The 16469-nt window shown below is 44.2% G+C and overlaps 1 protein-coding gene across 1 annotated transcript in view; it reads right to left on the bottom strand.

Annotated features, from left to right (window-relative positions):
- The window catches only part of LOC123492045 (spectrin beta chain, non-erythrocytic 1-like), a 68292-nt gene that overhangs the window by 22291 nt on the left and 29532 nt on the right, over positions 1-16469 (bottom strand). Inside the window, exon 2 of the mRNA XM_045223836.1 lies at positions 16226-16446. Within this exon, the coding sequence (XP_045079771.1) occupies positions 16226-16394 (169 nt within the window). The 5' untranslated portion in view covers positions 16395-16446. The remainder of the gene's footprint in view (positions 1-16225; positions 16447-16469) is intronic.

Below are 16469 nucleotides of genomic sequence, written 5' to 3'. Positions count from 1 at the left end.
CAAGCTGAACATGTAGGCCTGTACTGTGTAGCTATGCCAACCTGAACCTGTAGGCCTGTACTGTGTAGCTATGTCAAGCTGAACATATAGGCCTGTACTGTGTAGCTATGCCAACCTGAACCTGTAGGCCTGTACTGTGTAGCTATGCCTACATCACACCCATATGGTGATCTTATGTTTGATATCCATACAGTCTACAGCCCTTTAGAGCATTTGATGTATTTCTTCCCTCGCAGAAGACATCACTATCCACACTAACTTTGTGTGCTGCCAAGGTCTGTCATTTCCCCTAGTGCCAGTACTTTCATTGCCAGACAGACTTCTGAGGTCATATGATGGATAGACAGATGAGGTAAGAATTCAATGCAAGCATCAGCAGCATAGGGTTTTTCTTTTTACCACGTGATTTTCTTCTACCTCATGTTTGCTAACCAGGGCCTCCATCATCGCTGTAATGGTCTAGGTTATTTATGGATCTGCTGGTGGCCATTTTTAAATGAAGTTATAAGAGTGCCAAAGACCGGAGTCCTCCTATTCTCTGACAAATCAATCATTCTAAGGCCGGTGGGAGGCCAGACACAAGGACAGGTTTGTATAGTCTCCCCCTATCGCTCTTTGTCTGGCCCTCCTTAACCTTCAGCACAGCTCCAGGAAATGCAAGATTTCCACCGAGCTCATGTTACAGCATCTCAAGTCCAGGGAGCAGAAAGAACTGTGGCATTATGGCCTCCCAGTCATTCCAACCCTACACATCCACCCAGATGGAATTATAATGGAGTGTGAAGTCTGAAGACATACTACCACCTGTGAAAGATGTACTACCACCAGTTAAACACACGTCACCTGACAGATATTCTGTTTTTCATTATAAACTGGGTGGTTCGAGCCCTGAATGCTGATTGGCTGACAGCCGTTGTATATAAGACCGTATACCATGGCTATGACAAAACATTTATTTTTACTGCTCTAATTATGTTGGTAACCAGTTTATAATAGCAATAAGGCACCTCAGGGGTTTGTGGCCAATATACCACGGCTAAGGGCTGTGTCCAGGCACTTCGCGTTGCGTCGTGCATAAGAACAGCCCTTAGCCGTGGTATATTGGCCATATACCACACCTCCTTGGACCTTATTGCTTAATTATAGTAGCATTGCGGCACAAATAAAACACACATTCAACCAGACTTGGAACCAAGAGGCTCCTCTTTCCTCTGCAACAATTCGATATACAGTACAATCAAACCAGCGCAACAGGCATGGTTTTCCACAGAGTCATTGATTGCATTGCGCTGGGAATGTAGCAATGACTGCCACTTTAATAAAGATGCCAACTTCCTTCCTCTTTCACCCTGTCTATTTTAGAAGTGTTGTTTATTCATTCACCATGGCCCCTACAGCACACAGGGGCAGTGCAGGCAGAGTCTGACAGTGGTGTTACAAGGCTGATAACTGTATTACGAGTGCTTCTACTGCACTGACACGTCTAACACCAAGCAACAGTTAGGTGCTAGAGCTGACCCATAGCCAAATGGACTGGCCTCAGAAACCAGACCCAAAGCAATAAAGATTGGAATTGTCTGTGAATTTATCAGTGCCTTCATGTCCAGTACTAAACACCAAAGTGGGTGCACACAGAGACCTTATCATGAGCTAGTGTTCTCCATGCGGAACCCAGACAGAAATATGTAGCCGAATGGGACAATAGTTCATTGGGTCAGCACCTTTCTCTGGCACCCTTCTCTGTACAGAAAAAGCTAATGCAAAAGACCAATAAACGACAGACCAATCTGCCACGTTTCAACACTACACTATCTCAGCGATGCCACAATACTTGGGCGGTGTCCCTCCCTGTCCCATGTCTCTGTGTGGAGGGAAAGTGCTGTCGGGGCTGCAGTGATTCATATTAAATCAGGGGAAACTCAGTCTCACAGTGACATTGGCTCGTAACAAATCAAATGTTATTTGTCACATGCTTCGTAAACAACAGGTGAACTGTTTACGGACCCTTCCCAACAATGCAGAGAGAAAAATAGAGAAATAATAGAAAAATAATAACATGAGGAATAAATACACACTGAGTAACGATAACAGATAACAAAGACTCTGGAGTCATGGGTTCCAGAGGCCTCTCTGAGACTAGCATGCTAATGAAATCAGTTAGATGAGACTGACAGGAAAATGTATCATCATTCACTAATACCTAATCTCATAGATACTTTATTAGCTTGCATAGGGAAATATCAGAATATCATAAATCAACACACTCATTCATTCCTGGCGCCTGCGATGATGTATGTGTCTGTGTGTACACGTACTGTATAATGGTGTTTTCATGAGATTGTGTGTGTGCATGTGTCACGCTCTGCCCTGAACACCTGCCCCCTGCTTCACCCCGGGCCTCATGTTCCTGTTGTGACCTCCTTATACGTCACAGCTCTGAGCACAAGACAACAACCAACCCCCACAGGATCCCACTCAACAAACAGCATCTTGCCCCACAGAAATAACAGATATTAACAAATGATCGGAGGCTACTGTATACGAGGCTTTGTTTGTAACACAGACTGAGACAAGACTTCTGTCTCAGCTAAGATGGGGAGTCCTGTTTGTTCTTTAAGTTTTGCCCATGAGAAAGGGAACGAGAGCAGCACTGAGAGACCCAAACATACCACAAACACACACTTCAGTGAGCGGGCAGGGTTGTGGCATGCAGGCAGACTGCACGGGACAGAGAGGTGCTCAAATGCTCTTCCCGCTGTTTGGCAGAAGTGGAAAAAGTACCCAATTGTCATACTTGAGTAAAAGTAAAGATACCTTAATAGAAAATGACTCAAGTAAAAGTGAAAGTCACCCAGTAAAATACTACTTGAGTAAAAGTCTAAAAGTATTTGGTTTTAAATATACTTAAGTATCAAAAGTAAATGTAATTGCTAAAATATACTTAAATATCAAAAGTAAAAGTAAGAATAATTTCTAATTACTTATATTAAGCAAACCAGTAGGCACAATTTTCGTATTTCTATTCATTTAAGGATAGCCAGGGGCACACTCCAACACTCAGACATCATTTACAAACTAAGCATTTGTGTTTAGTGTTTCCGCCAGATCAGAGGCAGTAATGATGTTCTCTTGATAAGTGTGTGAATTGGACCAGTTTCTGTCCTGCTAAGCATTCAAAATGTAACGAGTACTTTTGGGTGTCAGGGAAAATGTATGGAGTAAAAAGTACATACTTTTCTTTAGGAATGTAGTAAAGTAAAAGTAAAAGTAGTCAAAAATATTAATAGTAAAGTACAGATACCTCAATAAACGACTTAAGTACTTTACACCACTGCTGTTCGGAGCATGCTCAGTGGAGCGTGCTCCATCACAGCCCTCTTTCACCCTCTAATCTGCTGCAAAACAAGGCTACGTGAGACTCCCCCTGTCTGGTTAACAGCTCCACAACACACCGTCTAACACGGAGCAATGTCAGGGCTCTACTATGTCAAATAGCTCCAAAACACAGTCTAACATGGTAAGGTGCAAGGGCTCTCCTCCTCTAGCACCATGCTGCTTACAAAGGAACACAGGAGTACACCACCCCTCCCACATCTCTCTCCTTAGCTCTCTTCTCCTGCCATTGTTGTCTTGGAACAGCCAATCAGCTGCAGACATGCTGTCTGATCTGAAAGGCTCTTTCCTTTCCTTTTACCCGGTCGTCACCCCCTAAAAAGGTGTCTCTCTACGCGTGTAGCTGATATCCAGTCCTCCTCTCTTCCTTCCCTGCACTACCTCATTTCATTAGGTGCTGGATCGCGTCTGTCATTGCCTCATGATCCCCCAGCCCTCTCCCTCGTAGGAATTAGAGGATGCTGTGACCCTCTCCTATCACTGACAGACAATGCAACACAAAGACGGGAAAGACCTCACGTCCCCAGGCATCCTGAGATTTACAACTGCTTCCCGCCACCATGAAATCACGTCTTTATGAGCCGGATCCTACAGACCCTTCCCCTGTTCGTCCGCAATCATCCGCTAGCTTTAGCGTGCATAGCAACGCTGGTAAACAAAGCCCTGGGCTCTGCTCTGCCTTCCTCCCTACTGGTCTTACCTTGCAGCTGCTTAAAACGGCCCTCGAGTTGGTTGTAGTTGAAGGCAGCTTGTTTAGCGGAGTAGCCCGGATCAGGGCCGGGGCTGGAGGCCAGAGAGGGGCCGGGCCCAGAGGAAGGGGACAGGGGCCCTGGGGAGTGGGACCCTGGAAAGAGAGGCCCTGGGGACAAGGGGCCAGGCATGCTGGTCGCCCTCTGTAGCTCCATCAGTCTAGTAGAAAATAAAGGGCTGGAGAGAAGAAGGGTTCACTGGTCCCCCTCCTTCTAAAAAATAATGTACAGCGGTGGTCCGAGGTGTAAGAGGTTAGCTGGGAGAGTCCCTCTCTGGGTGATCATGCAGCAGTTAGCCCCGAGGTGAAATGCTGGCTCAGCAGCACTGCAGCATCATACTGGTCTCAGTCTTCTGTCCTCTATCATCCCCCCATCCTCACACAGCACAAGCAGGCTGCTGACACTAACACACACAGTGAGAAAGATAAAGTGCTGCGTTCCAATATGGTAAAAGCCACAGGGAGAGAGAGAGTGACAGAGTGAGAGAGAGGGAAGCAGAGAAAGCACGCTGGACTCTGTACTCCTGCAATGAGCGGAGGGCTGCTCAAACACTGCACACCTTTCACAAATCTTAGGGAGGGGGGAGGAGCCAGCAGCATGGAATTCCTTCAGCAGCCACTCACAGACCTTGTGTTCAGTGGTGATGTCACAGCCTCATTACCAAAAGGGGGTGTGGGAGGGAGGAGCAGAGGGGAGTGGTGGGCTGTACCAAATGGAAATGGGAAGGGGGAGGGGGAGACTTGGCCACGACCTTCCCCATTTCTAAGCATATTTGTTATATCAAGAGGCAAAACATCCCCTAATATTTCACTGAAGCATAGATAGACTCATGCACAAAAAAACTAACTTCCTGACTGTGTTTTGCCAGCACGTCCTGTTAGAGTTCACCGCTAACCCCCACACCCCTCTCACCGCTTCACATTAGTGTGTGGGCCTTACAAAAATGCACTGACTTTTGAATGGCCAGACAAAGCCAGAAGAATTAGGAGCTCTCATAGTGAGCTCTGTGTAATAATATCCTAGACAGTGAACCAGACCCAAAGTGCAGGCAGGTCTCCCCAGTCCTCTCTCCTTTCCTCTCCTCTTCATTATTTAGCCATGTAGTCCACATGACCCACCGCTTGAAGCGAGGGGTTATTGTATAATCACAGAGCACAAAATAAGCCTTGTATTGATCAGAAAAACAATGAATCCCCATTTACTCAGTTTTTCCTCTGACAAGAAAGCACTCTTCAACATCTACATTAGTTACAGCATAATATTTCCACCCATCTGAAACGCCTTTGCGGAAAGCCCCCCTTTTACACCATTTCAAAGCTGGTCTTTCTTAAATTCCAGGAATTTTATGGAATGGAATTTCTTCACTAGCTTTAAATGGAAGGCATGGCTTTTAGGGGATAAAATGTTTCTACTTCCCAAACCTCATGTGAATTCCCCCTGGCGGGCCCATTACTCCTGGCAATGTATTTATACTGTAACATATCTTAACATTGCTGTGTGTTTTCACAGTGCAGTCAGTCTAATGTGATTATACGCACCGAAAACCATTCCAAGTTTGGGCCGAACCAGCCTGGCATAGCATGGCGGGGGAGGCGCTTCCAGATGAGGTTTTATATACACACCCTTTGAAAGTTGGGTGAGTGGGGTATCTCTGTGCTGTAAAGAATGAGTGTGTGAGGTAAATGCACGGTGATAGCTGAATGAGCAAGGTAAACATGAGCAGTGAAAGGGAGCTGCTTATAGTAGTCAATAGTGAAGTGAAAAATGCTGAATGTGTGAAGGGAAAATAGTATGGACCAAATGAAAAACTCGATACGAACTGCCCCAATTTCCTGTATGGTCGGAGCACAAATCACAAGGCCTCCTTGTGAATCCCCTTTGGAGCTCCTCTTCTGAATAGTGTGTTTGAGGGGAACATTCAGTAAAAAAAAAACATCCCTCTCCTCTCCATTGTTTAACTTAAATACTCCATTTTACATTTACATTTTAGTCATTTAGCAGACGCTCTTATCCAGAGCGACTTACAGTTAGTGAGTGCATACATTATTTATTTATTTAATTTTTCATACTGGCCCCCCGTGGGAATCGAACCCACAACCCTGGCGTTGCAAACGTCATGCTCTACCAACTGAGCTACATGGATGGGGGGTCCATGTGGTCTTAGTCATAAGCCTCCAGCCAGGAGAGTGAAGCAGTGAAATATCACTACTCTACAGACATGCCTCTACAGCTATTGTACTGTAATCCACAAGGACAAAAGGGGAAACAATGGTGTACAAACTGAGACAAAAGAAACTCATTATGCTTCATTAAAGATGCCACAAAGTCAATCAACCAATGTGTTACTCGATAAGAGCCTTCCTTTTGCTTTTCTGATTACTAAACACTTCCCTAAAGATGGTACACCAGAGAGCTGCAAAAGGCACAGACTCAAACATACAGGCACTCTACATAGGCCAAACATTATCTAGATTAGAAGCTACATGGGGACAGCCATGGGACAGCTATGACAGGTCGAGGTGGTACGAAGCCAGTGGGCTGCCAAGACACCTGGCCCTGCTGGCACAGTCTGCACTGGGCTCCGCAGTGATGCGCTAAGGACACAAACTTGTAAAGCCATCGTGGAGAATTTCACAAGAGCACTCCGCTTCATCCCTGTCAAATGAGAATTCTTATGAGTTCAGCTCCTGCCAGAGAGATTGATGAACATCTTTAAAGAGCCAGAGTCAGAGTCCACTCCACACACATTCTTGTCTTTCTCTTATATTTGTGACATGATACCCCCCTCAGACCTGGGGAGTCTGTCTGTCGGTGGCTTCCTGTTTTAATGTGTAAATGTTGGAATGCAGAGAATGTTAGGGGCAGGGGTGCTTGGGGTGGATGCTCAGCAGCATAAAGGTACTTTAAGATGGGAGGAGAGGAGAGGCTGCCATGGCTGGTTCTATTTATTCACACGTCTCGGCTGGGCCGACCTTGCAGAATGTGCCGATCGCTTTTAAGAGCTCCTCTCCTCATCTCCACAGCCACTCCTGTGACCTCCGCACTGGTTATTCCTGGACCTTCCATGGTCAAGCAGAGCGACGTTTACCAAAAACACAGCAGGGATACTGCCAAGGTTACAAACAGGTCAATACACACAAATGGAAAGTGCGTAAAAAAACACAAACACTCTTACTGAAAACCGGCATCCTGCAGTGCTGACTGTTTTAGCAAATGCAGGGGTTCTTCATAACATTATCTACCATCGCAGATAGACATTCACACACAAACCTCTTGGCTGTTGGGCGTATTCTCATACTGTACACTACTGTACATACCATACCCTAATTTGGGATTAGCTCCTAACTGAATATGTACTGTTAGCCATGCATACACACTCCCTCGCTCCTTCCATCAGTGTAAGGAGATACAGATCTGTTTCCATGGGGATCAGCGCAGTTGGCCCCGAGTGGTTTTAGATTTCCCTACCTATCATATGCACACTGTGGAGGTGAAACACACCTGGCCATGCGCACTGTTCAGGAGAAAACTAGCCTGGCCTCAGGAAGGGGTATCAGTTTACACCATAGACTGGATTGGTTTACACAGACATGTTAGTCTGATCAAACACAATACCTGGCACCTCCTAAGTCATTCTGTATCCTTGAACAGCATGGTTTAGTGTGGTGGCGGGGTGCACTATGTACTGTACAGCTAACCTTGACTGGAACTGTTTGGCAACATTTTGAGAGGTGATTCAGAATAAATTGAAGATTTTACTTAAATACAGTATGGATTGTTACATTTCCCCTTCATAATGCCTATAAAATACATGTTTTTCACCACACTGGTGAGCTCTCCACAACTAACAATGTGAGAAATGAAGGCAAAAAAACATTTAGGTGGCCGTGGTTCAATTTCAATATTCCATATTAAACTGCTGACATAGGCACAACCACACTGCTTGGCTGCCTAACTGATGATGAATGCCTCTGAAAAAAGGGGCAGGCATGTGTGAGTGACGTAAGCACAGTCACCTCCATCAAGTGACGTCAAAGGAGCAGAATGCCATCGCCACTGCAATGTTAAACTCACATCTGGCCAGCAAATGCTAAGAGGGAGCGAGGGAAAGGGAGTGAGAGAGAGGGAACGAAAGAGAGAAAAGAGCAAGAGAGGATAGGGCGGAGAGAAAGGGTTTGTACTGCACTAAGCATCAGGTCAGTATAGAGACAGATTACATGAATGCATGAATGGTGCAGTAATCAGATAATCTGCTTAATTCGAAAACAGGGGATGTAATAACACCAAAACACCTCACGTAACATGATAACCGGTGATACACTAACAATATACCTCAGACCTAACAATACAATTATGCTATATACAGTATTTAAGCAATAAGGCCCCAGGGGGTGTGGTATATTTAAGCAATAAGGCCTGAGGGGGTGTGGTATATGGTCAATATGCCGCAGCTAAGGGCTGTTCTTATGCACGACACAACGAGGGGTGCCTGGATACAGCCCTTAGCCGTGGTATATTGGCCATATATCACAAACACAGAGTTGCCTTATTGCTATTATAAACTGATTAGCAACATAATTAGAGAAGTGAAAATACATGTTTTCTTATACCCGTGGTATACGGTCTAATATACAGTTAGTTCGGAAAGTATTTACTTTTTCCACATTTTGTCATGCTACAGCCTTGTTCTAAAATTGATTAAATATTTTTTTCGCAGCAATCTACACACAATACCCCATACTGACAAAGTGAAAACAGTTGTTGAATTTTTTTTTTGCCACATATTCCTTATTTACATAATTATTCAGACCTTTTGCTATGAGTCTCGAAATTGAGCTCAGGTGCATCCTGTTTCCTTTGATCATCCTTGAGATGTTTCTACAATTTGATTGGAGTCCACCTGCGGTAAATTCAATTGATTGGACATGATTTGGTTGGCACACACCTGTCTATATAAGGTCCCACACTTGCATGTCAGAGCAAAAACCAAGCCATGAGGTCAAAGGAATTGTCTGGGGAAGGGGTACCAAAACATTTCTGCAGCATTGAAGGTCCCCAAGAACAGTGGCCCACATCATTCTTAAATAGAAGAAGTTTGGAACCACCAAGACTCTTCCTTGAGCTGGCCGTCCGAACAAACTGAGCAATCGGGGGAAAAGGGCCTTGGTCAGGGAGGTGACCAAGAACCTGATGGTCACTCTGACAGAGCTCTAGAGTTCCTCTTTTGGAGATGGGAGGACCTTCCAGAAGGACAACCATCTCTGCAGTACTCCACCAATCAGGCCTTTATGGTAGAGTGGCCAGACGGAAGCCACTCCTCAGGAAAAGGCACATGACAGCCCACTTGGAGTTTGCCAAAAGGCACCTAAAGGCTCTCAGACCATGAGAAACAATATTCTCTGGTCTGATGTAAGCAAGATTGAACTCTTTGGCCTGAATGCCAAGCGTCATGTCTGGAGGAGGAGGTGTGATGGTGTGGGGGAGCTTTGCTGGTGACACTGTTGGTGATTTATTTAGAATTCAAGGCACACTTAACCAGCTTGGCTTCCACAGCATTCTGCAGCGATACGCCATCCCATCTGGTTTGCCCTTAGTCGGACTATCATTTGTTTTTCAACAGGACAATGACCCAAAACATACCTCCAGGCTGTGTAAGGGTTATTTGACCAAGAAGGAGAGTGATGGAGTGCTGCATCAGATGACCTGGCCTCTACAATCACCCAACCTCAACCCAACTGAGATGGCTTGGGATGAGTTGGACCGCAGAGTGAAGTAAAAGCAGCCAACAAGTGCTCAGCATATGTCGGAACTTCAAGACTGTTGGAAAAGTATTCCTCATGAAGCTGGTTGAGAGAATGCCAAGAGTGTGCAAAGCTGTTATCAAGGCAAAAAGGTGGCTCTTTTGAAGAATCTAAAATCTAAAATAAATGTTGAGTTGTTTAACACTTTTTTGGTTACTACATGATTCCATGTGTTATTTCATAGTTTGTCTTCCCTATTATTCTACATTGTAGAAAATAGTAAGAAATAAAGAAAAACCCTTGAATGAGTAGGTGTGTCCAAACTTTTGACTGGTACTGTATTATTTGCATTATATGTAGCTTAAAGTAACTGCCCAGTAAAAATCTCACTTTTAAAAGTTCATATTCTGTTAACTCATATCCAAAGAAGTTTGTTGACTCGTTCTATACCGGTATGTGGCCAAAGCATTAATTGGAGAGAGAAAAATACTTGTAAAAACCCAATTCAAACTTGTATCTCAAACAGAACATTTAAAGAATGCTTACTATTTCCTCATTGAACATGATGTCATCTCGCTAAGGACGATGACCTGGCAAATCAACGGCCTAGAGGAGGATGAGCTTGCCAAATCAGTTGTCTACAACATTGGCTAGCAAGCTAGCTCAACTCTCTCCTACAGATCATATTTTTTGCTAATCGGACAGAGAAGGAATGGGCACAATTTTATAGCTAGAAATCTAGCTCCAGATTTTGTATAGTGGTACAGCTAAGTTAGTTTACTCCAATTTAGGTATAGCTAGCTAGCCAGTTTGCTTGTTTCAAATTTGGTGCAGTTCGAGTTCTCATCACATGACAACAACTATGGTGGCACAGAAGGAACTGAAACCACGTTACGATGTAATATAAAACAAATGTTTTACTGATATGAAGGAACGGAATGAAGGTAAGGAAATCTTGATACCACCCAACCCTACAACTGATATCGATATGGAATTCCATATATTACTGCCCATCCCTACTGGTTATCAACATAAATAGAACAGTAAACAAGTATTTTTGCATCATACCCATGGTATATTGTCTGATATACATACGGCTGAAATGCTGTTCCAGCCAATCAGCATCCAGGACCCAAATTATCCAGTTTATAATATTCTAGCTACGGTGCCTTGCAAAAGTATTCATCCCCCTTGGAGGAGTTTTTCCTATTTTGTTGCATTACAACCTGTAATTTAAATTGATTTTTATTTGGATTTCATGTAATGGACATACACAAAATAGTCCAAATTGGTGAAGTGAAATGAAATAAATAACTTGTTTCAAAAAATGCTAAAAAATAAATAACGGAAAAGTGGTGCGTGCATATGTATTCACCCCCTTTGCTATGAATCCCCTAAATAAGATCTGGTGCAACCAATTACCTTCAGAAGTCACATAATTAGTTAAATAAAGTCCACCTGTGTGCAATCTAAGTGTCACATGATCTGTCACATGATCTCAGTATATATATACACACACCTGTTCTGAAAGGAGTCTGTAACACCACTAAGCAAGGGGCACCACCAAGCAAGTGGCACCACGAAGATCAAGGAGCTCTCCAAACAGGTCAGGGACAAAGTTGTGGAGAAGTACAGATCAGGGTTGGGTTATAAAAAAAATATCTGAAACATTGAACATCCCACGGAGCACCATTAAATCCATTATTAAAAAATGGAAAGAATATGGCACCACAACAAACCTGCCAAGAGAGGGCCACCCACCAAAACTCACGGACCAGGCAAGGAGGGCATTATTCAGGGAGGCAACAAAAAGACCAAAGATAACCCTGAAGGAGCTGCAAAGCTCCACAGCGGAGATTGGAGTATCTGTCCATAGGACCACTTTAAGCCGTACACTCCACAGAGCCGTGCTTTACGGAAGAGTGGCCAGAAAAAATACATTGCTTCAAGAAAAAAATAAGCAAACACGTTTGGTGTTCGCCAAAAGCCATGTGGGAGACTCCCCAAACATATGGAAGAAGGTACTCTGGTCAGATGAGACTAAAATTGAGCTTTTTGGCCATCAAGGAAAACGCTATGTCTGGCGCAAACCCAACACCTCTCATCACCCGAGAACACCATGTTTTTTATCGGCAGGGACTGGGAAACTGGTCAGAATTGAAGGATTGTGGTAAATACAGGGAAATTCTTGAGGGAAACCTGTTTTAGTCTTCCAGAGATTTGAGACTGGGACGGAGGTTCACCTTCCAGCAGGACAATGACCCTAAGCATACTGCTAAAGCAACACTCGATTGGTTTAAGGGGAAACATTTAAATGTCTTGGAATGGCCTAGTCAAAGCCCAGACCTCAATCCAATTGAGAATCTGTGGTATGACTTAAAGATTGCTGTACACCAGCGGAACCCATCCAACTTGAAGGAGCTGGAGCAGTTTTGCCTTGAAGAATAGGCAAAAATCCCAGTGGCTAGATGTGCCAAGATTATAGAGACATACCCCAAGAGACTTGCAGGTGTAATTGCTGCAAAAGGTGGCTCTACAAAGTATTGACTTTGGGGGGTGAATAGTTATGCACGCTCAAGTTTTCTGTTTTTTTGTCTTATTTCTTGTTTGTTTCACACAAAAAATATTTTGCATCTTCAAAGTGGTAGGCATGTTGTGTAAATCCAATGATACAAACCCCCAAAAAATCAGGGGGTTGTAAGGCAACAAAATAGGAAAAATGCCAAGGGGGAAGAATACTTTCGCAAGACACTGTATATAGTCTACAAAAAGCAACTCAGACAGTGACAGAATCTACTCTATGGGGATAAGAGAAAAGCAGGATTTATAATACATATGGCCCAATAATAAGAATACAGCCATTATCATGAATGAAAGACGAAATGACTGAATGTCAAAGAGCCGGAGAAGACATGTTGCGATGCTGTAGTCCCCACCAACTCCTGCATATTTAAGAGGCAGGTGAATTATTTACTTACGTGGAACACTAGCATATTAGCCTAGAAACCAGTGAACCATGGAGCCCAAAAACAGGCCCACAGCTACGGTTACAGCACAAACACAGTGCCACCACTAAAACTACTGGGGGGTAATAGTGGAACACCTCAGCAGGGACACATACTGTAGGGGGGTACAGTAGATGGACTCTTTTCATAGTCTGGGTGAGCCCAAATACTGCATTGTATTAAGAGGTAAGAAGGGCATTATGTAACAACAACAGTGCCACATATACAGTGGGGAGAACAAGTATTTGATACACTGCCGATTTTGCAGGTTTTCCTACTTACAAAGCATGTAGATGTCTGTAATTTTTATCATAGGTACACTTCAACTGTGAGAGACTGAATCTAAAACAAAAATCCAGAAAATCACATTGTATGATTTTTAAGTAATTAATTTGCATTTTATTGCATGACATAAGTATTTGATCACCTACCAACCTGTAAGAATTCCGGCTCTCACAGACCTGTTAGTTTTTCTTTAAGAAGCCCTCCTGTTCTCCACTCATTACCTGTATTAACTGCACCTGTTTGAACTCGTTACCTGTATAAAAGACACATTTACATTTACCTGTCCACACACTCAATCAAACCGACTCCAACCTCTCCACAATGGCCAAGACCAGAGAGCTGTGTAAGGACATCAGGGATAAAATTGTAGACCTGCACAAGGCTGGGATGGGCTACAGGACAATAGGCAAGCAGCTTGGTGAGAAGGCAACAACTGTTGGCGCAATTATTAGAAAATGGACGAAGTTCAAGATGACGGTCAATCACCCTCGGTCTGGGGCTCCATGCAAGATCTCACCTCGTGGGGCATCAATGATCATGAGGAAGGTGAGGGATCAGCCCAGAACTACACGGCAGGACCTGGTCAATGACCTGAAGAGAGCTGGGACCACAGTCTCAAAGAAAACCATTAGTAACACACTACGCCGTCATGGATTAAAATCCTGCAGCGCACGCAAGGTCCCCCTGCTCAAGCCAGCGCATGTCCAGGCCCGTCTGAAGTTTGCCAATGACCATCTGGATCCTATTCCCCCTCAGGAGACTAAAAAGATTTGGCATGGGTCCTCAGATCCTCAAAAAATTCTACAGCTGCACCATCGAGAGCATCCTGACTGGTTGCATCACCGCCTGGTATGGCAACTGCTTGGCCTCTGACCGCAAGGCACTACAGAGGGTAGTGCGTACGGCCCAGTACATCACTGGGGCAAAGCTCCCTGCCATCCAGGACCTCTATACCAGGCGGTGTCAGAGGAAGGCCCTCAAAATTGTCAAAGACTCCAGTCACCCTAGTCATAGACTGTTCTCTCTGCTACCGCACGGCAAGCGGTACCGGAGTGCCAAGTCTAGGTCCAAAAGACTTCTCAACAGCTTCTACCCCAAGCCATAAGACTCCTGAACAGCTAATCATGGCTACCCGGACTATTTGCACTGCCCCCCACCCCATCCTTTTTACGCTGCTGCTACTCTGTTAAGTATTTATGCATAGTCACTTTAACTCTACCCACATGTACATATTACCTCAACTACCTCAACTAGCCGGTGCCCCCGCACATTGACTATGCAACGGTACCCCCCTGTATATATAGCCTCCCTACTGTCACTTTATTTTATTGTATATATAGCCTCCCTACTGTCACTTTATTTTACTTCTGCTCTTTTTTTCTCAACACTTTTTTGTTGTTGTTTTATTCTTACTTTTTTGTTTAAAATAAATGCACTGTTGGTTAAGGGCTGTAAGTAAGCATTTCACTGTAATGTCTGCACCTGTTGTATTCGGCGCATGTGACCAATAAAATTTGATTTGATTTGATTTGATTTGATCCAGAGGAGGAATGGGAGAAGGTCATGTGGTCTGATGAGACAAATATAGAGCTTTTTGGTCTAAACTCCACTCGCCGTGTTTGGAGGAAGAAGAAGGATGAGTACAACCCCAAGAACACCATCCCAACTGTGAAGCATGGAGGTGGAAACATAATTCTTTGGGGATGCTTTTCTGCAAAGGGGACAGGACGACTGCACCGTATTGAGGGGAGGATGGATGGGGCCATGTATCGCGAGATCTTGGCCAACAACCTCCTTCCCTCAGTAAGAGCATTGAAGATGGGTCGTGGCTGGGTCTTCCAGCATGACAACGACCCGAAACACACAGCCAGGGCAACTAAGGAGTGGCTCCGTAAGAAGCATCTCAAGGTCCTGGAGTGGCCTAGCCAGTCTCCAGACCTGAACCTAATAGAAAATCTTTGGAGGGAGCTGAAAGTCCGTATTGCCCAGCGACAGCCCCGAAACCTGAAGGATCTGGAGAAGGTCTGTATGGAGGAGTGGGCCAAAATCCCTGCTGCAGTGTGTGCAAACCTGGTCAAGACCTACAGGAAACGTATGATCTCTGTAATTGCAAACAAAGGTTTCTGTACCAAATATTAAGTTCTGCTTTTCTGATGTATCAAATACTTATGTCATGCAATAAAATGCAAATTAATTACTTAAAAATCATACAATGTGATTTTCTGGATTTTTGTTTTAGATTCCGTCTCTCACAGTTGAAGTGTACCTATGATAACAATTACAGACCTCTACATGCTTTGTAAGTAGGAAAACCTGCAAAATCAGCAGTGTATCAAATACTTGTTCTCCCCACTGTACCCTAGGACAGGAGGATATGGCTTTATAATGGCCATTCTAGCTACAATCCTTCATCTTAAAGGAGGCATTGGCAGCCTGTGTGTGTATAATTTTTTAACAATAACACAGAGCTTTGGCCACTTATTGTATGTTAGTATATTTATTTTCTGTACATCACAGATTACCTGCCCCCAGAGTTATTCTTCATTTCCCATTAACGGCTATTCTGTAGCTCTGTGTCCACCAATCCCCTGTTAATCTTCAGAGACGCACATTATGTTGTCCAGAGTCAGTGGACACACTCACCTCAATGACATTAAAGCCTAATGATCCCAATTAACAAGCAATACAGCTTAATCCTATGTAGCACAGCAACTTAATCTGATTAGTTCAAGAGAGTGGTTAGAGAGTTCAATTGGTTCAAGAGTAGCGAGAGGATAGCCTGAATCCAGCCTGACCCCATGATAAAGTATATATCTCTGTGACATTTGTAACCCATTTATGTAATAGAAGAAGCTTGTACTGTCAGTTGGGGCCAGTGCTGGCCCCTAGTGTTTAGTTAGTGTATGACCAGACTGTAGGGTTGGAGCAGGGAACAAAGTTGCATACGTATTCACCGTAGATGCTTGAACTGTGCTGGAAAGGACAATGTAAACAGTATATCAATGTGTAAGATGGTCATCAGACCCAATAGTGTTGTAGTTCTGGTTCCTACCTGCCAAGGCCTTGATGCGGGAGCGTTCAAACAGCCTGGCCGAGCTGTTTTCGTTGTCCCACTCATCAGCATCCCAGCGGTTGTTAACAATGTCGCTGCTGTACTGCTGCTGCTGCTGCTGCTGCTGCTGGATCTCCATATGGTCGTAATCGGCGGCTACAGATGTCATCCTGACCCTTCAACTGTCACACTGCCACACATCGGCCACTTCTCATGAAGCCCTGTGGACAGAGGAGATTATGTG

This window comes from Coregonus clupeaformis, chromosome 1, assembly GCF_020615455.1.
Source record: "Coregonus clupeaformis isolate EN_2021a chromosome 1, ASM2061545v1, whole genome shotgun sequence".
Classification (NCBI taxonomy): Eukaryota; Metazoa; Chordata; class Actinopteri; order Salmoniformes; family Salmonidae; genus Coregonus; species Coregonus clupeaformis.
This window is presented reverse-complemented; position numbering and strand designations above follow the sequence as displayed.